Source organism: Lynx rufus, unplaced genomic scaffold, assembly GCF_022079265.1.
Source record: "Lynx rufus isolate CCGP_SWC_20201006 ecotype Redwood Valley unplaced genomic scaffold, mLynRuf1.p SCAF_3, whole genome shotgun sequence".
NCBI classification, from domain to species: domain Eukaryota; kingdom Metazoa; phylum Chordata; class Mammalia; order Carnivora; family Felidae; genus Lynx; species Lynx rufus.
Window position 1 is genome coordinate 157,881,802 of NW_025814845.1, and position 21,749 is coordinate 157,903,550.

At 46.6% G+C, this 21,749-nt stretch overlaps 1 protein-coding gene across 3 annotated transcripts; it reads left to right on the forward strand.

Annotated features, from left to right (window-relative positions):
• The first annotated feature begins 815 nt into the window (after positions 1-815).
• On the forward strand, positions 816-18,445 carry ERLIN2 (ER lipid raft associated 2). Of its 3 annotated transcripts, XR_006964301.1 has the most exons (13): positions 816-882; positions 2,073-2,194; positions 3,710-3,791; positions 4,975-5,021; positions 6,881-6,942; positions 7,101-7,226; positions 11,065-11,138; positions 11,298-11,356; positions 11,892-11,983; positions 12,783-12,872; positions 14,527-14,606; positions 14,999-15,391; positions 15,962-18,445. XR_006964301.1 is itself a non-coding variant. In XM_047091145.1 (12 exons), exons 2-12 carry the CDS (start codon positions 2,088-2,090, stop codon positions 15,191-15,193), a joined length of 1,014 nt encoding a protein of 337 aa, XP_046947101.1. In that variant the 5' UTR covers positions 816-882; positions 2,073-2,087; the 3' UTR covers positions 15,194-18,445. The 3 variants fall into 3 exon arrangements, 2 of the variants coding, with proteins under 2 accessions (XP_046947101.1, XP_046947102.1); XM_047091145.1 differs by having other exon boundaries at positions 14,999-18,445; XM_047091146.1 differs by lacking the exon at positions 816-882 and adding an exon at positions 969-1,162 and having other exon boundaries at positions 14,999-18,445.
• Positions 18,446-21,749: the final 3,304 nt, after the last annotated feature.

The following is a 21,749-nucleotide window of genomic DNA, read 5'->3' on the forward strand; positions in this document are numbered from 1 at the left end:
CCTGAGACCAGAACACCCAAGCTCTAGATCCTGATCCTGGTGCCATTATGCCTTCAGTCTGCATTTGCTGAGTACCTAAGCTGCCCTCAGGGAACTTAGTCCCTCCAAGGAGAGCGCACCAGCCTCTGTGTACCGCAGTTAGGTGTTATAAAGGCAGTTAAGCTCCCGAAGTTGACGGAGCGCAAGGGAGGCTTTCATCCACCTTTACCCCCGCACCACACTGAGCTCAGGATCCTATTTACTAAAACTGGGATAACTCCTTTTTTGTCTACTGTATGGTGCTGTGGGGACCTCAAAGGCCAAGGCTCCTAGGAAAGCAATTCAAAATAGGGACTGTTTGTTGATGAAAGACGTAAAGGTGCTAATCCACGCGTTAAAAGACGTGTTTCATTCACCGGTGCTACAGGAAAGCGCGAGCAGAGAGCTAGAATGGCTGCAACTCGCTGGTACCTGCCCCGAAGAATACACTTGACCTAATGGCAGGGCTGGGGGGGAGGGGGGGCGGGGGGGAATCCAGGGCAAATTCCAAAGTCAAAACCTCGGAAAGCTACACGCTCAGTCACTCAGCACCCGCCGCTACTAGCGTCCTCCCGCGCGTCACTCTCCAGGCGCTCCGCACCTTCCCCGCCCTGGAAACCCTAACCAGAGGTCCCAACTGGCCGGACCAAGCCGAGGGCGCCCCCTGGCGCCCACGCGCGGGCACCGAACTCGGGGAGCGCGGGGGCGGGGCTGACGAGCTAAGAAGGCGGGAGTCTTCTCGCGTGAACTAAAGGCGTCATCGAGGCGACGGACCCGGAAGGAAGTAGCGTGTGGAGGGGCGTGGCGGTTTCTACGGTTGCACGGGCGTTCGGACGAGTACGGAGTGCCTGGAGGGACAGCCTGGTACGCGGCCCCCGCCCCTTAGTGTGCGCACTGGGCCTTTTTGCGGCTCCCGGCCCGAGCTGATCAGCCGTTCTCCCGGGCTCGAACCCCAGCAGCCTCTCTCCCTCAGGAGCTAGAAAGCAACCCCTTTCTGTTTCGTCCCTTCCCCCTGAACCCCAGGGCGCTTGGGACGCGCGACCCTCTCTCGGAAGAGGGCAGGGAAGGGGCGCGATTTGGGAGCGGGGAGGAGGGCATCTGCAGAAAGGACACAGCTGCAGATCGGTAGCTGGAGTCCGCTACGGTAAAATAAGCGCCTTGCAGATGTCTGAGCCCTAGCTATGTTAGTCCTGGGAGGCAGAATCCACGCCCTGCACGGGTGGGCCCGGGCACGCCTGTGAACTTTGCTGTCAGTTACCATCGTTTTTCCAGATCCTTCGGTGTTCAGAAAATGAGTCTCTAGATGCCAGCTGTTTCTCATCCTGGTGCCTGGACCCAATTGGACCCAGGAGCCCATCTTCCCACCCTTGGGAACCCTCTTTCTTCTCTAACCGTGGGGCTTGGGGACCTGTCGGGTGCAAAGTGCCAGTCAAGTGTATGGGAGGGAGTGTAGAGCCCTCCCCCGTTTAGATCCAGAGGAATAACTGGGAAGGTGGACGAAAAGCCAGAGAATCCCATCCTGGAATTCTGCTCACATGCTGTGTCTGTCGCTCCAGCATCTGGAAGGACTAAATAATGGTTTCTTTTGAAATGGCAGGCAATTAGGACTGGGAGGCTCTGACCAGAATTACATAGCCACAACTGCCTGTCATTTGACATCCTCTGTAATTTGGGCAACATACTGCAGCTGCCTCTCTTCCCTTTTACTAGCGTGAGTGGCTCCCGTGACAGCACATTCGTGTTCACAGGAAGAGAAGGCTGTGTTCTGAACGCTGCCCAATTGGCACTGGTTCTCTCTTGGGGCCCGGCTGTATCTGGAGCCACTGCCTCTCCAGCGAGGTGGGGAATATAATTCCACAGCTAAGGAAGGAGTGGGAATGTTGCCTGAGAACAGGGATGAAGAGAGTTGTAGATCTAGCCTTGTGTTCATACTACAGCAGGCTGGATAGGAGCCACTTGCAGGGAGCCCAGCTTAGTAAGGTGCTCTCTCTGCTTGTCATAGCTTTTCTCCTGCATGTCGGACCACACACATTTTCTTGCATCTTTTTCCCTAGGATAAAGGCTCACTGATGGCTCAGCTGGGAGCAGTTGTGGCTGTGGCTTCCAGTTTCTTTTGTGCGTCTCTTTTCTCAGCTGTGCACAAGATAGAAGAGGGACATATTGGGGTGTATTACAGGTAAGGAAGGGACAGGGAGAAGCTTGCAACTTCCTGTTAAATGACTTTCTTTCCTACTCACTGTCTAGCAGATTCTGTTGAATATCTGTGTACATTGAATAGAGGAATCTTTTAGACTGAGCTGTTGTGTCAGTGACCAGGGGAGGGGGGCATATACACACACGCTTATATACATACATAAATGTAAATATGAAACTTAGTAGTCTCAAGTTGATGTTGTGGACGGTGAATGATAAATGTGTATAGAGGTTTAGAGTTAAAATCCACAGGAAACCAGTGCTTGCAGGTTATCTCTGAAACCTCGTTTTCTCATATCCCCCTCCCGGCATCTTGGTGCCACAAGGTTACCTCCGACGAGCACCAGTTCTTGATGGCAACTTGAGCTAGCCTGATCTGCCAGTTTGTACCCACTCTTTAAAATTAACGTTTCAGGCAAAATGAGAAATCCTGCAGATTGATACATAACCGTTCAGGCAAGCGCTAGGATAGTGGTTCTTACAAGAAAGCTCCATTGGGTAGCTGTTTTATTGCTCTTTTTAAAAAATATAATAATGTATTTTTTTCCTTCATAATATAAAGCAAAGAAGCACTTACAAATCTTGGGTTGCTTTCCTTTCAGTAACCTCCATGACCAGGTTTTTTGCTTTAAGTCTTTATGAGCTCCTTCTCATATATGCTCAAGATGCCTATTCCTGGATTGCTGATAGCAAGTTCTAAAAGTCTCGTTGGGATCCACTCTCCCCTTTATTTCTCCCCACCTTCTGCTTATGTGTCCCCCAAAAAAGGCTTTTAACTTTGTTACCCTTTACATACAACTTGGTTATAAAGTAATGCTACCGCCTGAAAAATATTTGTAAATGATTTTTAAAAATTTTTTTTAACATTTTTATTTTTGAGAGATAGAGACAGAGTGTGGTGGGGGGTATGTGGGGCAGGGGCAGAGAGAGAGGGAGACATAGAATCCAAAGCAGGCTCCAGGCTCTGAGCTGTCAGCACAGAGCCTGACACGGGGCTCAAACTCATGAACCGTGACATCATGACCTGAGCCAAAGTCGGATGCTTAACCGACAGAGCCACCCAGGCACCCCTTGTTTGTAAATGATTTTTAAAGCATTTCTTAAAATTATTCTTTTGATTGTTCATGTCACTGGGATCCAGCATCAGTGCAGTTAATTGATAAATGTGTTAATGGACTTAACTGCCCTCCTGGATTGCCACAAGCTCAACGGATATGACAAAGTCAGAGTTCCTCTTACGTTAAGTATTGCCAGGGATTCTGCCGTCTTTATTCCACTTGGCCCATGTGCCTATTTTTCTTGCCACAAAAGCATAAATAATGGTTTTATGTTTTACCATCAGACTTCCTAGAATATTAGGGTCGAGTTGAGAGGAAGGGGTCTGTGGACATGGCTGAGGCACATGGCACTCTATATGAAACGTTTATGGGGCCGGTGCAAATAATATTGATGTAATAGATACCTCTTGCTAAACTGCCTCTCTCTTCTTCCTCTGCAGAGGCGGTGCCCTACTGACTTCCACCAGTGGCCCTGGTTTCCATCTCATGCTCCCTTTCATCACATCATATAAGTCTGTGCAGGTATACTTGGCTTATGGGGTGTTTGGACCACTGCAGATTTGGGGTGTTGACAAACACGTGATTGTAATCACTTACCATTAGGTCAGTATAATGCCTTTCCAAGGAATCTCATACACACACACACACACACACACACACACACACAAACACGCACACACACATATATATGTGTATACATACATACGTACATGTGTATGTATATATGCACATGTTTATATACACGTATGCATATATGCATGTGTATGTGTACGTATATGTATATGTGTATGTATATATATCTAATGGAGAATGAGGCTCCATGAACCATGTACTCTAGAGCTTTATTTGGTTGTTGAAATAGCTGGATGGAGTCATTGCCTTGGCCCAGCAGCCCCAGCTGGGAATTATTTCTTCACTTCAAGGTAAAACCAAAGAAGAATATGTTCTGAATGTATAGAAGGAAAAGTAGGGTGCGTGTGTCTGTGTGTTTTAAATCACAGGCTACCAAGATAAATAGAAATAAAACATGGTAAATTTGCTGGTTCTTATTTGAAATTCATAGATGTGAACATAATTTGGTGGAGGGGGGGGGAGTTGGACTCAGTGAAGGGAAATGACATCTAAGTAGAAGTAGGATTCGTTATGACAGATCTAAAAGCCTGGCTAAGTTAGACTAGCCATCTTTGAAGTATGTCCAGCTAAGAGGAATAAGATTTAGAGAATGACTTTAAAACTAACCCAGGAAAATATCCCAGGATACCTCCTCAGCATTCTCCCTGTACATCACTTCTGCTATTTCCTCTGCTCGATGGTTTCTAGAGTGCATTTGTGCACATGACCTCACGAGTCTTACAATAAGGCTGAGAATGGGCTGAGCCAAATAAAGAATCCGCTGTTTCAAGACTGGTAAAGGAAGAGACAGAGATAAACACAGGTCTTAGGACTCCTAATGCAGGGTCTTTTTTACTAAGTCATTACTAAGCTCATCTGTATGGTGATTCACTTACAGTGAAGGGGGGGGTAGGTACCTTTGTTTGGGTGTCACACCCTATAAGTAAGGAGGATTAGGTGAAACATTCATGTTTAACAAGAGCAAAGCTCCTCCCAGATAACTTCAAGGACCAGGCCATTTGCGATTCTAAAATGAAGTTACTTTACTTGTCACTGCCCATTTTACAGCATTTTATGTCTCCTCCATTTCTAGACCACACTGCAGACAGATGAGGTGAAGAACGTGCCTTGCGGGACTAGGTAAGGGCCCCGGAGTAAAGCAGTTACACCTGCAGCAACAGAAGGGCTGTCTGGCTGACTGCAGCAAGAGATAGCGAAAAGGGATGCATTCCTTCTTGGTAGTTTTACCAAGTTCCCCACCTCCTAGCTCCCTAGGCTCCAATTTGACTAGGCGGTGCAGTGCATCGGGGAAAATCATGGGAGGTAGACAGGTTTGGGAGAGCCTGGAATGCTGTGATAAGTTTGGACTTTTTCTGTTGCAAGTGAAGATCCACTAAAGGCCTTCAGCAGGCAAATGACCCGATACAAGAAGATAGGTTTTGCATAACCAGCTATGGAGAATGTTTTAAAGGTAGGGGGAGGGGCGCCTCGGTGGCTCAGTCGGTTAAGCATCCGGCTTCGGCTCAGGTCATGATCTCACAGTTCGTGAGTTCAAGCCCCAGTGCCTGGAGCCTGCTTTGGATTCTGTGTCTCCCTCTCTCTCAGCTCCTCTTCCGCTTGCACTCTCCCTGTGTCAAAAATAAATAAACATTTAAAAAAATAATAAAAAATAAATAAAAAGGTAGGGGGAGACCTCAGGGTCTGGTGATCCAAACAGAACACTGCTCTAGTGGTCCGCTTGGAAAGAAGAAGGAGATCTAAACTGGACAGGGTGACAAACACCACCACAAGGAAACATGGGAGCAAATCCAGAATTAGGACATCTCACGGGATAATGGGCCTGATCTCATCACAAGGAGGAGCTTTGGGTTGAAAAGGAGACTTAAAAGACATAAATGTGATGGATGGTGAGCCTTGATTAGAACCTGGTTCAAAAATACCAGCTATGAAAGATAGAGAAGGCCTGGATTCGTCAACTCGGGCTGCTATAACACAGCGCCACAGACTGGGTGGAAACTGGTGAAGCCTCTCTTCCTCGTTTGCATGTGGTGGCTTTGCTGTGTGCTCACACGGCCTTTCCTCTGTACATGCAGGGAGAAAGATGTTTGGTGGCTGCCTTTTTTCGTTTACCACTCTAATTGGGTGAGCGCCCCACCCCTAAGCCCTCATAACCTTAATTACCACCTGAAAGGCCATCTCTCAATACAGTCACCTGGGGGTTTTGGAGTTTACACTTAAGGCTTTTTGGAGGGCACACACTTCAGTCCGCAGCAGGATCGAGTGAGGAAATTGGAATAAGGACTAGGTATCAGAGGCTGTTAAGGAATTCTTGCTAATTTTCTTAGGTTTGGGGATGGAGTTAGGACTACATAGGAGAATGTCATTACTCCTAGGTGAGTGTTGCTTACTAAAGTATGAAGGGGTGAAGAGTATCATGACTGCAACGTTGAAATGTTCAGCATAAAAAAGATCAATCAATAAGGTAAAATGTTAACAGTTGTTAAGTTTAGTGTTCGTGTATGGCCGTTAGTTGTACTATTCTTTTCGCCGTTCCTGTATACCCAAAATTGTTTATAAAAACGAATATTTGCAGGGAAAGGGAAGGGCTGAACCAAAGTGAGGGTGGAGACCATGAGAAATGGTGACCGGAAAATCCCACTGTGACCTTTAAGTTCTGAGAACACCTTGACTTTTCCCTGCAATTGATTGCTTCCGTCAAAAGGCATGGTAGATTCAAAAGATACAGACTATTCTTTTTCTTACTGGTACCCCCAAAAGTTTCATTTTTCTCCGTCTGGAGATATTTTTAGGAGGTGTGGTTTCTTGGGAGACTGTGTTCTTGCTCCAAACTTGGAAGATTCCTACTTGGAGATCCCTCCTGCCTTCTGACCTCCCGAGAACTCTTTCCTGCTGAGTCACACTTCTTACGCCATCGCCCTGGGACTGCACTATGTTCCAGAGCCTACTGGTGACTTCTCTGTCCCTTCTTCCTCCAACAGTGGTGGTGTAATGATCTACTTTGACAGAATTGAAGTGGTGAACTTCTTGGTCCCAAACGCAGGTACGTTTTCCCAGTTTCCCTTCTCCACCGGCTTACTTTGCCCAGCATGTCCCCCCGTGCCCCCCCCCCACCAGAGTCTGCTGCAGCACCTCAGGCAGTGGCGGGGGGGGGGGGGGGGGCTGCCTTTTCTTACCTTGCAATCCCACCCTCCCTCCCAGTGTATGACATAGTGAAGAACTACACTGCTGACTACGACAAGGCCCTCATCTTCAACAAGATCCACCACGAACTGAACCAGTTCTGCAGCGTGCATACACTTCAGGAGGTCTACATCGAGCTCTTTGGTAAGGAAGCCTCTTCTGGCCATGGCATGCCTTGGCAGCTGTTCCCCCCACCACCGACTTCCGAGCCACCGTAGGGCAGGATGGGTACGGGGGGACAGGAAGTGCAAGCCCAGTGCTCAGGAACTGGTCTGTGCCGATAGCAGCAGAAGGTCAAGAAGGCAGGTGAAGTTTGGGCACACAGATGACAGTGGACTGGAGGCCTCCTGGTCCACATCAGGGCTGGAATGGCAGTCCCTAAAACACCTGCTGTCCCTAAAATACCCTTCTGTAATAAGACAGGGTCAGTTCTCAAGCACCTGAGAGAGTATCCAACCCAGCAGCCTCATTTTCAGATAAGGGTACTGAGTGAGGCCCAAAGAGATAAACGGCAGGGCTGAAGCTAGAACTCTCGCTTCACCTTGCTTCCCACCACACCACGCCGAATGCAGGGAAGCCAGGAAAGGCGAGGAGGACGGCAGAAGTCGCATTTAATTCTGGAAGGGGGACAAGGACCATAGCTACTTAAAGTTCCCAGAGCTTTGTGGTGGTGGGTCTTTTTAACCCTATACCTGTAGGGATGAATAGGAAAATCCTTAAAAGAATCCACGTACTTAAGTGGATCCCTTTTGTCCTCTTTAGCCACCAAAGTAAACATAGTGTGACTTTAGCAGCAAGGGAGGGAAACAGTTCAGTAATCCTTAAAGCTCTTTCGCAAGAAGCGTTCTGGTTCAGCTTGCTGCCGGAAGTGTTCTAGTAGCCGGTGCCGAAAGTAAACGATGGTACAGCTAGTCTTGATATGAGGACTAGACAGTGACTTTTCCCAGGAATCTTCTGAAAAAGGACGGTGCGTGAGGACATTTCAGAGTAGACAGGGGAGGAGCGCCTGGTGCTGCCGGAGACCGTGATCAGAGCCCCCTGCACACGGTGTTCCAGATTTGGGAAATCGTCAGAGTCACTTTCGATTTTTCTGCAGTAGGAAGTGAATCTAAATTCCCTTTAGAGGGTTTGGATTCAGCATGCTTTTACAAAAAATGCAGTAAGTTTGCCTTATTTTTTTCTTTTTTTTACCTCAAACTGATTAGCATTTTATAAAATATCATTACTTTTCTCTACAGCCACTGTTTTAGAACTTGTGCCATTAAATGAACATTTTAAAGCATTTGAAACAACAAAAAGCAAAAGAGTCTAATTTCCATGAAGAGAAAATGAAAATGTGACATCATTTTGCATTAGAAAACTTCTTACTGTCAAGGCGCCTGGCTGGCTAAGTCAGTGGAGCACGTGACTCTTGATCTCAGGGTCATGGGTTCGGGCCCCACATTGGGGGTAGAGATTACTTAAAAATAAAATCTTCAAGATAAAGTAAAAAGAAAGAAAGAAAACTTACTGTCACAGAGATAAATTTAGTAGCTTAGTGAAGCTTCTTTTACAGAGAAGCTCAGAAAATACATTTGCTTTGAAATGTTTTTCTTTTTAGAGTTAAGTCTTGGGGTGCCTGGGTGGCTCAGTCGCTTGAGCATCTGACTTTTGATTTTGGCTCAGCTCATGATCCCAAGGTTGTAGAGTCGAGTCCCACGTCAGGATCCATGCTTAGATTCTTAAGATTCTCTCTGTCTCCCTCTGCCCCTCTCCCTTGCTCATACTCTCTCTCTTTCTCAAAAAATTAATCAATTGATTAAAAAAATTAAGTCTTGGGAGATCACTGTCTTGCTTAGAATCTATTTGCGTCTGTAAAGGAGAAATTCATGTCTCAAATCCCACTCGTTAGGCACGGAGGTTTTCTCCTGGTTCTGTCCTCTCAGGACTCACAGCCCCGACTCAGCTTCGCGGCCTAATTCTCATCACTGCTTACCCTGCTGCGTCCTCTCTGCCCACTTTATAAATTTTTTTATGTTTTATTTTTTATATTTGAGAGAGAGACAGAGAGCGAGTAGGGGAGGGGCAGAGAGACAGAGACAGAATCTGAAGCAGGCTCCAGGCTCTGAGCTGTCCGCACAGAGCCCAGTGCAGGGCTTGAACTCACAAACCATGAGATCATGACCTGAGCCGAAGTCGGACCCTTAACCGACTGAGCCACCCAGGCACCCCAGTCTGCCCACTTTATAAAAACATTACCTGGTACTTGCTCAGAAGTTGACCTGATTCAACCTCTTTGTGTAATGTAACCTAATCAGCATTTATCTGCAGAACTATAACGTGTAAACAACTTATTGGTATTGCTTTGATAATAAACCACCTTGCAAAATATTTCTTCCAGATTGTCCTAGAAAGTTACTAGCCCAGGACCACAGGTGTCCATTAATAAATGACAATGTTATTATTAACCTAGGGAGGGCACAGAACATCTCAAATTTGGTTGATCTACCTAAAATAGAAAATATGAAACGTGATGTTTATCTCCATCTGTCAAATTGTTAAACACATATCAGGTCTGAGGTGCTACCTTTGGGGCATTTCTCCCTCACGCTGACAGGCTCATGAGAGCATATCCAGCCCATAGAAATGTTAAAATTCCTTGCTGACCGATATGACAGTTGAAGAAAGTGCCATTTTAGACCTAAAAATTAAAGCATAGTGACCAAACAGGTTTATTAGTTTGACTGCTAACTCGCTTGAGCACATCACTGAACCTCCATGGGCCTCCATTTGGGCATCTGTTAAAGGCATTTGCTGTTCCTCAGTGGCTCCTCTTTGGGCACAGGTGACCAAGAACGGCTACTTCAAGCAGGTGACAGCTGACAGTAATAAGAGAGGTGATTCAGTTCCGATGTCCCAGCCAGATTTCGAGGTTTCATGAAGTCTTCTCAGGGCCTTGCAGGGTCTTATAGAAGACCTTGGGGGGTGGTCGGCGGGGGGGGGGGGGGTAGGAAGAGAAGCCCCAGGCCAGAGAGGGCAGCTGTGGCCCCGCATGGTCACAGCCAGAAGGGGCAACCAGTTAGAGCTCTTCCTAAACTTCCCTATGAAACGACTCCCATGTGAATTCTGACAGAGCAATCAGGGCCAAAGCAAACGACACATCAGAGGACTTAGGCTCATTTCCAGAACCGTAAATTTTCATTTTCCCCTTGTGTTATTTGATGGGAGTTCTTAATGGAAATAGTCTTCCCTGGGGCTTTCCTTGACGTCAGAGTCTGTTTTTCTGGTAGAAACTTCTAAAATTACCAGATTTAATGTGCTTGGCTCCCTTCGAAATACCTAACACAGCCACTCCACCTTCCTTCCTCTTGAAAATGGGGGCCCGCCCTCTGTTTCGCTGCTGTTGTCTAGGGGAAGGCTGCTGCCTGACTCAAGAAATGTGCTAGAATTGTTGTTTGTACTTGTTCTTTTGAAAGCTCAGTTTCCTTTTGGGCAAGGTTGATATTTTCAACAGCCTCGGTGATTTTATCTGGAGGCCACAGGAAAAGGACACTCTCCCATCTAGCTTATGTAGAGGGGCCGCACAGGGATGTCACTTTGAAAGATGGGTGGCGGGGGACGCCTGGGTGGCTTAGTCATTTAAGCATCTGACTTCAGCTCAGGTCACGATCTTCTGGTTCATGAGTTCAAGTTCCATGTCTGGCTCTGTGCTGACAGCTCAGAGCCTGGATCCTGCTTGGGATCCTGTGTCTCCCTCTCTCTCTGCCCCTCCCCCGCTCGTGCTCTGTCTCTCTCTCTCAAAAATAAATAAACATTAAAAATTTTTTAAAAACAAGAAAGACGTGCAGGGTATCTTTAGATGTCTGGGCTCTGCCTTGGGAAGACCTTTGGCCTGTCAGGTGCATTCTTGAGCTGGCGTGTTGGTTTGTACTCTGCCCTCACACTTTCCTCCACCCTGCCTAAAAAACGTAACAACAACGTTTTCGGTCTTTCTTGATTCCAGATCAGATTGATGAAAATCTCAAGCTGGCTTTGCAACAGGACCTGACCTCCATGGCCCCCGGGCTCGTCATCCAAGTAAGCATGGCCACTGTGGGACGCCCCCTGGTAAAGGTGTATCCCCTGCTCTTTCAAGGGATGTCCTTCTCATGCAAGCAGATCAAGGGCTAGTGGCTGCTGCTCGGGTCCCTCACCACCCTCACCTTCCCATCAGGTGCTATTTTTATCCTTCCCCAGGCTGTGCGGGTGACAAAGCCCAATATACCCGAGGCGATCCGCAGAAACTACGAGTTGATGTGAGTATTCCCTCTGCCCAACCTGTACCCCCCACTCTGTCCCACACCCCTCACCTCATCCCATCCCAGAGTTAACCGAAGCCGTGCCACGCGTTTCTTCCCCTCCTTGAGTATTCGGCACAGCCCGCTGCACCGTAAGATGGGGCGGGTGTGTCACAACAGTCACCTGGGCTCCGGAGAAGCCCTTTCAAGCAGCGATGCTTTGAAAAGGGCCAGGGGGCATTGTTTGTGCTTCATGGCTCGTGCCAAAGAAGATGGGAGGGAGAGGCGGTTCAGTGGGCAGGCAGGTGCATTTTACCTAAATAAATTATGCTTTACTTCTCACAAATGAGTTATTTGGGAGGAGAAAGAGAGCCGCGTTACTGCCTGCAACAGATCTGCTCTTACTTGGGACAGGGAACAGCCTTCCAGGCGAGAGTGAGAAAGCCAGGTTTGCCTCTCCTCAGCATAAGTTTGGTTCCTCCAGGGGACAGTGAAGTTCCTCGGAAGCGTTTTCCGCAGCCGCCTCACGGCTGCACACTGTTCTTCCCTTCAGGGAAAGCGAGAAGACAAAGCTGCTCATTGCAGCCCAGAAACAGAAGGTGGTGGAGAAGGAAGCTGAGACAGAGCGCAAGAAGGCCCTGATCGGTCTGGATGTGGTTCTGGGATCCCCTCTCAGGGCGGAAGGGCTGGGGAAGGCAGGCAGATGGCGAGGAAGCCTCGGGCGCGGTTAGGTCACATGGTCCTGCAAACCCTGGCCGCGCACAGGAGCGGCACTTGTACTCCCAGAAGTGACGCTGAAATTGTCAGATGGTGGGCAGGGCCGGTGAGCTTTGAGTCTCCCCCTATCTCTGAAATGAAAGGATCCCTTCCTAGTTAATTCTTAATCGATAATAGGAGTAGCTAATACTTCTCAAGCACCTACCATGAGCCGTGCACTTTTCTAAGCACTTACATGTGACTCGTCTCCTCACAAGCACAAAGGGACTAACGTGCCCAGTGTCATATGGCAAGTAAGTGGTGGAAATGGGGTTCACCCGCAGAGACCCTGGCCAGAACCCGCTCCTAACCTCTGCACTAGATCATCAACGACTACTGACTGCTTCCCAGAGTCAAGTGGCAGGAAGAACCTTTTTAGACACTACCGTATTCCTTAAAATACTCTTTTGGGAGAAACACCCTTGTGACTTAGGAGAGAGGTTGGGACTCATTCCTCGCTTTCATGGGAGGGCCCAGGTCTCCCGGCTGACTGTCTGGTGCCGATGTCGGGGTACTGCACTCACGGGTGCAGTCCACACGTGCCCGCCGTGGTCACCCTCTGGGGCCCTCCCTCTGAACACATCCGCATCCCCGCATCAGGGACTCTGATCACAGGAAGGGTGGGATTTAGTCTAGCCTGTGAGATATCCATAGTGCTCTAAGCCTTTTCTCAACATCGTCACTACAGAGGCAGAAAAAGTGGCTCAGGTGGCAGAAATCACCTATGGGCAGAAGGTGATGGAGAAGGAGACTGAGAAAAAGATTTCGGAAATTGAAGGTGAGCAAAGCCGAAATGAGTGCCTGAGTTTTCCTCACGCCCCACTGTGTGGCTGAGTGGGGGTGGGGTCGGGAGAGCCCTTTCCTTGGCTCTTTAACCTTTGTTCTAAGATGTCCTGATTCCTCTGTGCTCTGACTCAAGTTTGGGGGAGATTTGGGCCAGGCTGGCATATGTTTTCCACTTCAGAGAGCGTTCATTCATTCAACAAATGTCCATGTAGTGCTGTTAGGTGCTCTCGGGTGAGGAGTAAGAAAAAGGGAAATTGTGTAAATCCCTGCTGTCTGGCAAGGGTCTCAGTGGCAGTGAACTCAGAGGCTAGGCCAGAACAGCCCCTCCTTGTGCCGTGCCTACCCCCCACAGCTGTGGCTTCTAAGTCTGTTCTCAGTATCCCTATGGTAGATACTGAGGCAGGTCTGAAAAAGACACCTTTTCGGTACCAACAACACTGGAGCCGGAGAAAAGTGTTTTCTTGACTGGCTTTTCTGAATATTATTCACCTTCAGTTCCCTGCCCCTAAGCCCTCAGCTCATCCCCACCGCCTGCCCTTTCCTTCACGTGGTGCCTTATATCAAGCAAATTCTAGGACAAAAATAGGACCTCGAGGCCCAGCTTCGAAATGCCATGTCAACTTGTACTCACCATGGGGCTCTCAGGCTTTGCAGGGGCCCAGTGAGGAGCCAGCTGGGATTTTACAGGCCAGCAGTTCCTTGTTAGGGAGCTCTCTGCAAAACAACGCATTTTTATTTCTTATAAAAACATGTCATCAGGTGCTAAGACCACTTGAGTGGGCCCCATGCAGCCAGCGCCCCTGCCAGACTGCACGCTCTTTCCGCCCGGGGCCGTGCTGGGGGTGTGCAGTAAGAACCCACCCACAGGCTGACCTTTCTTCCAGGCTTTTTGCTACAGATATTACACGAGGCTGGCTGCATTCCCAAGGCAAGGGAGCAAGCATCAAAAGTTTTGCATCAGCTTGACAGAAAGCTGGTCTCAGCAGATTAAGGAAGTGTTTTGCTTGCATGGTGGAAGTTTAAGTAGGTCTTCATCCAAACAGGTGTTAGTCTGGACCATGGCATGGACTTCTCTTGTTGGGAGTTGTGCCAGCTTAACCAGTGTTAACTAGAATCTTTTTGAAATGGTCAGTGGAAATAAAAGAGAAATGAAGGTGGAGAGGGACCGAGCTGTTTCATGTTCGTGGCATCCAGGTTTAGGGGGAGCCACTTCTGGCTGTCTTTAGAGCCTTCTTTGGGCTCCTCGCGCTCTTGCTGTGCAGCACAAGAGGGGTGAAGTGGCACCCCACCCGTCTTCCCAGACGCGGAGCGACAAGGACTCAGCCTGTGGACACAGGAAGTGTCCCTTGGCAGCACTTTTCCTGAGACTGCCTTTGTAAGTGTCGCTGGGCATGGCAACAGACGTGCTCAGAGTTGGTCCCCACTACCCGGAGATGCCTTCAAAGCATTTTTCACCCATGGTTGATTTTCACAACAACTTGTGAAGTAGGAAAAAATGCCTCTTTCCACCATTTCACGGAACAGGAAACCAAACCACAGAGAGAAAAGAGCAGTCTCCCAAGGTCACAGAGGCAACCAGGGGAACGTCACAGGGCCCAGGGTTCTGGTAACGTCTACACTGCAGTTCACTGCGTTCTTGCCCTCAGATGCTGCCTTTCTGGCCCGGGAGAAGGCAAAGGCTGATGCCGAGTGCTACACCGCTATGAAAATCGCTGAAGCAAACAAGGTAAAGCCCAATGCACCTGGTGACGAGAGGGTATATTTGGCTTTGGGCTGATGTGGTTTGAGGGTTTGTGATGTTGGATGGCCACTGCCACCAAAGCCCCTCCTAGCCAGACGTGCTGGCTGCCGTGCTGTGTGGGCCTGGTGCTCCCCTGTTCCTTAGCCGTGCCTCAATAGAAGCTCAGTTGTCGTGCTAAACCCAGAAACTCCCTAAAACTCCCTTGCAGCTCTGACCTTGGAAATCAGTACCCGTTACTAACAGAACAGTGCGACCAGGAAGGGGTAGGGAAGGCACATTTCTTCGACAAAGACCCTCTCCTTGTGAAAAGTGAAGGGTGCCACCCAGAGTTTTCTCGAATCTGCCTCCACATAGCCGCCTTTCCTTTTTTCTTACAGCTGAAGCTGACCCCTGAGTATTTGCAGCTGATGAAGTACAAAGCCATTGCTTCCAACAGCAAGATTTACTTTGGCAAAGACATCCCGAACATGTTCATGGACTCCGCAGGCGGTCTGGGCAAGCAGTTTGAGGGGCTAGCTGACAAGCTGAGTTTCGATGATGACCCCTTGGAAGCAGACCCTGAGGAGAATTGAAATTTTTGTATACGACCTCAAATGACACTTAAAAGAGATCTTTATTTTTGAATGATGAACCAGGATGCTCCTCCCTCCCACATTACCTGCCTTGACTCTCTCCCACATTCGGTGGTGAAAAAAAAGAAGAAATGGATTTAAATAGATCCCCTCCCTGGGAAGGACGGGAAGGGGTTGATGATTTGGGGTTTTATTCAGGTAAGTGGGTCAGATGACTTCTGTTAAGACTGGGAAACCATGGCTTTGACCTTTGCCCTCTAGACACTAATTTTAGCCCTTTGAAGCAGATTTAAGGAGGGACTCAGTCATTACAGAGTGGGAGAAACGTAGGGTGTTGCCTCCAGGTGATCTGATTTCCCTTATTTGGGAAAACGGGGTCCAGTTTTCTCGCCCCTGCCTCCAAGGTGGGAGACGCCTGGGGGTGAGGCCCAGCAACTGAGCAAATGTGTGCTTTTGAGTTTGCCAGCAGAGCTGCGGGGGGACAGCTGCAGGGGATGTTGGGCTTTGCTGGCATTTCTCTCGGGGCGTCTGTGAGTCACGTTGGCACGCTTTTCTGGAGTCCTCTTAAGGAAGAACCTGAGCTGTCGGCTCTGCAGACCTTTCTGTCCACTGCCCTCCTTGCCCCAGGGCTCAAAGAGCGGTGGCTTCCAACTACATTCCAGAGTCAGGCTTTGGGCACCACCACACGCTTCTTTTTAAAACTTTTCACGTGTTCTGTGATTTGGTTTTTTCCTCTCACGTCTGTTCATTGATTCCACTCGGCATCAGGAAGACAGGAACAAACAACCCAAGTGTCTTAATAGCTGCTGACGTGGGGTCGTCATCTCTCTCAGCCACCGTGGCACCTGCTTGGCAGACTGCGTATGTTCCTTGAGATCAAGTGTCTTTTCTATTGTGGGGATTCTACCTTGAAGAGCTCCTGTGGGGGAGGAGGACGGTCCCCTGGAAGATCTCCTAGTCATAATGCTTCTAGCTTGTGCTGGCATTAGTCTGATGCAGCGATAAAAAGGGAGCCCATTCTCTAAGTAGCACGTGTTTTTAAATCTAGGGCACTGACAGCCACACAGGGGTCAGACTGAATGCTAAATCTCCAGAGACAGCGATGGGGGTACATGCCCGAGGCCCTGCCCCGGCCCCTTGGTTGGAAGGGCTGCATCAAAATCTGTTCAAATGTTTGAGTTTGGTTTTAGTTTTGTTTTTGTTTTTCCATTTCTAAGTAGGAAAAATTTGAGTCACTCTGGGAGATTTGGGATGGAGGAGAACAAACATGAAAGAAAGGTTTCCTTCTATCCTGAAACGGGGGGTGGGGTGGCGTTCAGCTTATGTAGCGCACGAGTCGTGCACCAGATTGTTAGGTTGTCTCGAGTTAACTTGCAAACACGTTGGTATTCTCCATGACAAGCTCTGGTTGAGGATTCAGCCTTGTTATTAGCCTCCCCCCCCTCCCCCTGCCACCAAAGAAACTACCACTGTACCCCCTCAGCGATACTATGAATGATACTTTCTGGCACGGATCCCCACTTCATTTTTGATCCCATGCCCAGACCTGGTTTATCGAACGGCCCCAAAATTCGGGCCAGCTTGCTCCCAAGTAGCACCAGGCTTGTCTAGGGTCCTGGGAACAATCAGCCTGCTTAGGTAGAAACAAAATGTGAACTCCTCTGAAATGCTGCCCTTCTCTGTTCTTATCTCTGGGACTTAGAATTTTCAAACCACTGGTCCTGGTCACACTTTGTGCAAGCAACCACATGTTTGTGGGAATGATGGGTTTTCATGTGCTCACAGGCGCTTGCAGAAGACAGTCAGTCTCCCGAGGCCAACAGGGTAACCGTCATTAAGATATACTCACCCTCCTCCATTTCGGTGCCATTGATCCCTTGTTAGGAGCAACAGGACACATGACATCCAGCATCCCCAGTTTTCATATTTGTCAGCTCCCCCTACCCTGAGACTTGCCGCCTCGGCCTCAGAAAACGCTACCTTAACAGAACCCAAGGCAAGGATGTCTCAGCCTCTGAACAGTACGTTTGCTCAGGTTCTTAACTTGAAAGTCTCCCTAATACCAACATTCTGTGATAGTTTGTCCCTTGCACTAGGTACACTTTAACCACAACAGAGCCTCAGTAAAGTCTGCTGCACCTGCCCCCCTCACTGCTAATGTTGCTTCCTCTTTAACCACAAAGTATAAATGTTGCAGTAGCCCTCGGCTCAAATTCAACGGTTATCTATAACCTGCCTAAATGGTGAAATCATGGAGGTCAGCGGTTTCCTCAGCATGGGACTAACCAGTCTGTCTGTGCGACTTTGTTTCTTTAACACTCACTAGAAAATCCGATCTTAAAACATTTGAGTTCTAAACATGTAAAATGTGACAGCCTACAATTTTGTAGGCAGCAAAGTCATGGCTGCTATTTATAAATGGAACTTCTATCAAAATAAGTAACTGTTTATAAAATTCAGTTTTTGTAGGATTTTCCAAGGAAAAGTCACCTTGGCTGAATGTTTCTCACTAAACTTTACAGAAGTGGTTCATATTCGGTACTGTTTTTAATCACTTTTTTAATATAAGGACAGAATATTTGCAAGGAAGCCAAAGTTTGTTAATAATTTTTATAAGACTAAAATAACATAAATCTGAAGGTAACTGTGGTCATATTAAGTTGAAGGAGGAAAAAAATTGACAATTGTAGCACTATATTGATCCAAAAAAAGTTGTTTTATACATGATCTGTTGTAATTTCTATGGGTATGTGTATCTTTCAGCATTGATAACTTTGCCATTTACAGAGAGTAAGTAGTGAAAGTAAGATCACCGTATTTACTGACTTCTCTAAGTTTGATTGAAGATAAACCTCCCTCAGTTGAAAATAAACCTGTATCTTGGCTAGTGGCTGCTCTGTGTCCATGAACTTAACCTCTACTTTAGTGCTCAGTAGGATTCTAGCCACGGTTTCTATTGCTTCCTTAGAAAAGAGTTAATAGCCAATCAGTTTGTGTTTGTATTTCCATTTCTGTGTAAGCTGGTAATTGAATAGTCAAACAAACTCTACTTTGAAAGAGCCCCAACAGTTTAATGACCCCCTTTGTAAATGAGAAATGATTCTTGTTATATTAATAACTCTATAAATTATATGCTGGATTAATTGCCTTAGGTTGATAGCTGGAGGAATTGTTTTAGACAACACTAAAGGTGTGAATTTATATCTGAGTTTTATTTTCAGTCTTGCTAAATAAAACAAGTCTTTGTATTTACTTTTTACTTTTTTTTTAACGTTTATTCATTTTTGAGAGAGACAGAGCACAAGCAGAGGAGGGGAAGAAGAGAGGGAGACACAGAATCCGAGGCAGGCTCCAGGCTCTGAGCTGTCAGCACAGAGCCCGACGTGGGGCTCAAACCCACAGTGAGATCATGACCTGAGCTGAAGTCAGACGCTTAACTGACTGAGCCACCCAGGTGCCCCTGTATTTACTTCTTTGTTAAAGTGAAATTCAGCAATAGCTCATGTTAGGATAGGTAATATAAAGAAATAAAACTAGTGGGGCACCTGGGTGGCTCAATAGGTTGAGAATCTGAGTCTTGATTTTGGCTCAGGTCATGACCCCAGATTCATGATGGGATCAAGGCCCTTCTGGCTCTGCTGAGCATGGAGCCTGCTTAGGATTCATATTCTCTCTCTCTCTCTCTCTCTCTCTCTCTCTCTCTCTCTCTCTCTTTCTCTCTCTCCCTCCCTCCCTCCCCCCACCCCCTCACTTGTACGTGCTTTCTCTCTCTCAAAAGTAAACTTTAAAAAATATATGTATACATAAATATATTCAGATGAATACCCCCATCATCAATGTAGAAACAGTAAACAACTAATCTGTAAACTTGGCATGATTCTGGGTAGGTGCTGTAGAGGTTGCTGATTTTAAAGAATCCATAGCGGCTGCACTTCCCCAAAGGGCAGAGATACCTTGAGTTGAGCCAAAACTCATTTTGATATCATTTTAGTGAGAAAGTCACAGTCTCTACTCCGGAAAGCCGCCCAGCCTAAGGCTGCCAAACAAAATACAGGGTGCTCCGTTCAGTCTGAATTTCACATGAACAACTAATAATTTTTAGTGTAAGGATGTCTCAAACACTGCATGAGACACACTAAAAAAATATTATTTATATGAAATGCACACTTAACTGGATATCCTATATTTTTATTTGCCAAACTTGGCAACCCTAGCCCAGGCTTTCTGAGTTTTGTTTTTTTTTTTAATGATGCTCCCAAACTTTTTTTATTGGTTTGAGAGCTGCTACTGCTACGCAAATACTATGAACTTACAATTGAACAGGTAAGTTAAGAATGTAGTTACTGGCGTTAGACTGCCATGATTTAGATCCCTGCTCTACCATTTTTTAGGTGTATGGCCTTAAATTCTTTAACCTCTCTGAGCCTCAGTTTCCTCATCTATAAAATGGGGTGAGTGGAGGAAATGAAATAACGCATGTGAAGGGGTTAGCACTGTGCCTACTGTGGGTAAGTGCTCAGAAATAACATTTTCAATCATTTGGAAAAACAGGCCTAGGAAGCATACAACTATAAAGTGGGTACCACTATAAGATTACAGACTGCCTGGCACAGAGAGGGAAAGGGGAACAATATTAGAATGCAGCAAACAGTATTAAGAATACAGCTTCTACAGAAATGGCATATGTAAAAAGTAAGCAGGTTTGGTCCTGTGGAGAACTCCCAGTTCTCTGATTTAAAAACAGTTGAGGTGGGGCACCTGGGTGGCTCGGTCAGTAGTGAGCATCTGACTCTGGCTCATGTCATGATCTCTTGGTTCGTGCATTTGAGCCCCGCTTTGGGCTCTGCGCTGAGCTGACAGCTCAGAGCCTGGAGCCTGCTTCGGATTCCCGATCTCCTTCTCTCTCTGCCCTTCCCACGCACAAGCTCTGTATCTCTCATAAATAAAATAAGACATTAAAAAAAATTTTTAATAAAAAATAAAAAGAGTTGAGGAGGCTAGCAAAGCAAAATGCTAAGACCAAAATGTAAAAAGTAAGAAAATAAAGCCCATGGGTTGACCCCATAAAAGGCATAAGGGGAATTTAGCGACTTCACATTCATAGAAGTTGCATAATGGTTGGCTGGGTATCCTCTAGCTCCCCAGAGACCAGAGAAGAGGAAATTAGTTTGCAGAATGAAGTATTTTTTAAAAGATTCTACTTGAGATAAGACCGGCTAAAATTTGAAATCCAGAAAAGTAGTTGTGTGCAAATAGGAAATAAATCCAGGGATTAACATGAATAACATTTTCTCTGATGCTTTTCAAAAATTGGGGAGATTCTATGCTGTTTGGAGGGTTTAAATGTCATTCTAATTCTGTATGAAAGATCAAATGATCTCTAAAGGTCCTCCCTAGGTCTGTGGTTCTAGAATCTATATTCACATTTCAAAAGCCAAATGTGACAGTATGTTTGCTGAGGGATTGTTGTCATGGTTTCTCTACCTCAATTCATTTAAACTGGGGCACAGACATCATTTCTCCATTTCTCTTTAGAGCCAAGTAACCAGGCAACATTAATTTTCTATTATTTTATCTCTTTTTATCCCCGAAAGAATCACAGTATGTGCAGAAGGAAACAGTTTTAAAATCCATGAATGCATTTCCCATAATTCAGGACCTCAGACTATAGAGGTGAATGTTTTAAACACTTGATGGCCTTTAGGATGAATAAGTATACTAGATTTTTATAAAATTATATAATCTGTTCCTCTGGGTATTTGGCTTTTTAATCTTTCTCTTTTCCCCTTTATCCTTGCAAACTGTCAGAGCAATGTAAAGACAGTTGCTGGTGATGATGTGATTGTGGACTTCCATTTTTTAAGGATTAGGTGGTAGGGAAGAATGAAAGGTTAAATAAGTTACATGGTTGATGTCCCAGAAAGAGGAAGAGAAGAAATTAAAAAGGAAAACCAGGAGAAAAAAGTGGAATACAATTCATTCAAAAGCATAGCTAAGAAGTAAAGAAATTGGAAAATGTGAAATGATGAGACCGGGGTCACCTTGATCTTTTTGCCTTTACTTCCATTTATTTCCGTAGGGTTATAGAAGGTTAGCGATGAAAAGCATCTTAGAAATGAATCCGTAGTAAAGCCTGTCTTACTCATCCTGGTCTCCCCAAAGGTACCTTTACAAAGAAATGCCTCAATAAATGTTGACTGAATAGATAAGAAGGGTGGGGGAACTCACATGTGTTGAATGTTTTTGCACTCGCTTTGGCAGAGCACTCTACTAAGGGTGTTAACACGTTATCTTGATTGATCCCCCCTGCAGCTCTGAAGGAGATTGTGACTCCATTTTATAAAAGAAAAACTAAGAACTTCAGTAACTTATCCAAGATGCCAGTTCAACAATGAAACCAAAATTCGGTGTGTCAATCCTGTGCCACCACTACCCAATCTTGGCACCACTATCCTTATTAACTTGAAAGTTCAAATCACTCTCCTGATGCCTTTTTGGGAGCCATGCACACATTCAACAGTGGAGGCCAGGGTGGGGGAGGTTGACCTTAGAATTC

Bases quoted from the DNA above. Each gene is read 5' to 3' on its own strand.
- ERLIN2 (XM_047091145.1), top strand. From the start codon at position 2,088: ATGGCTCAGCTGGGAGCAGTTGTGGCTGTGGCTTCCAGTTTCTTTTGT. The intron at 2,195-3,709 runs GTAAGGAAGGGA...CTTCCTCTGCAG, and splicing joins CATATTGGGGTGTATTACAG to AGGCGGTGCCCTACTGACTT. The intron at 11,984-12,782 runs GTCTGGATGTGG...TCGTCACTACAG, and splicing joins GCGCAAGAAGGCCCTGATCG to AGGCAGAAAAAGTGGCTCAG.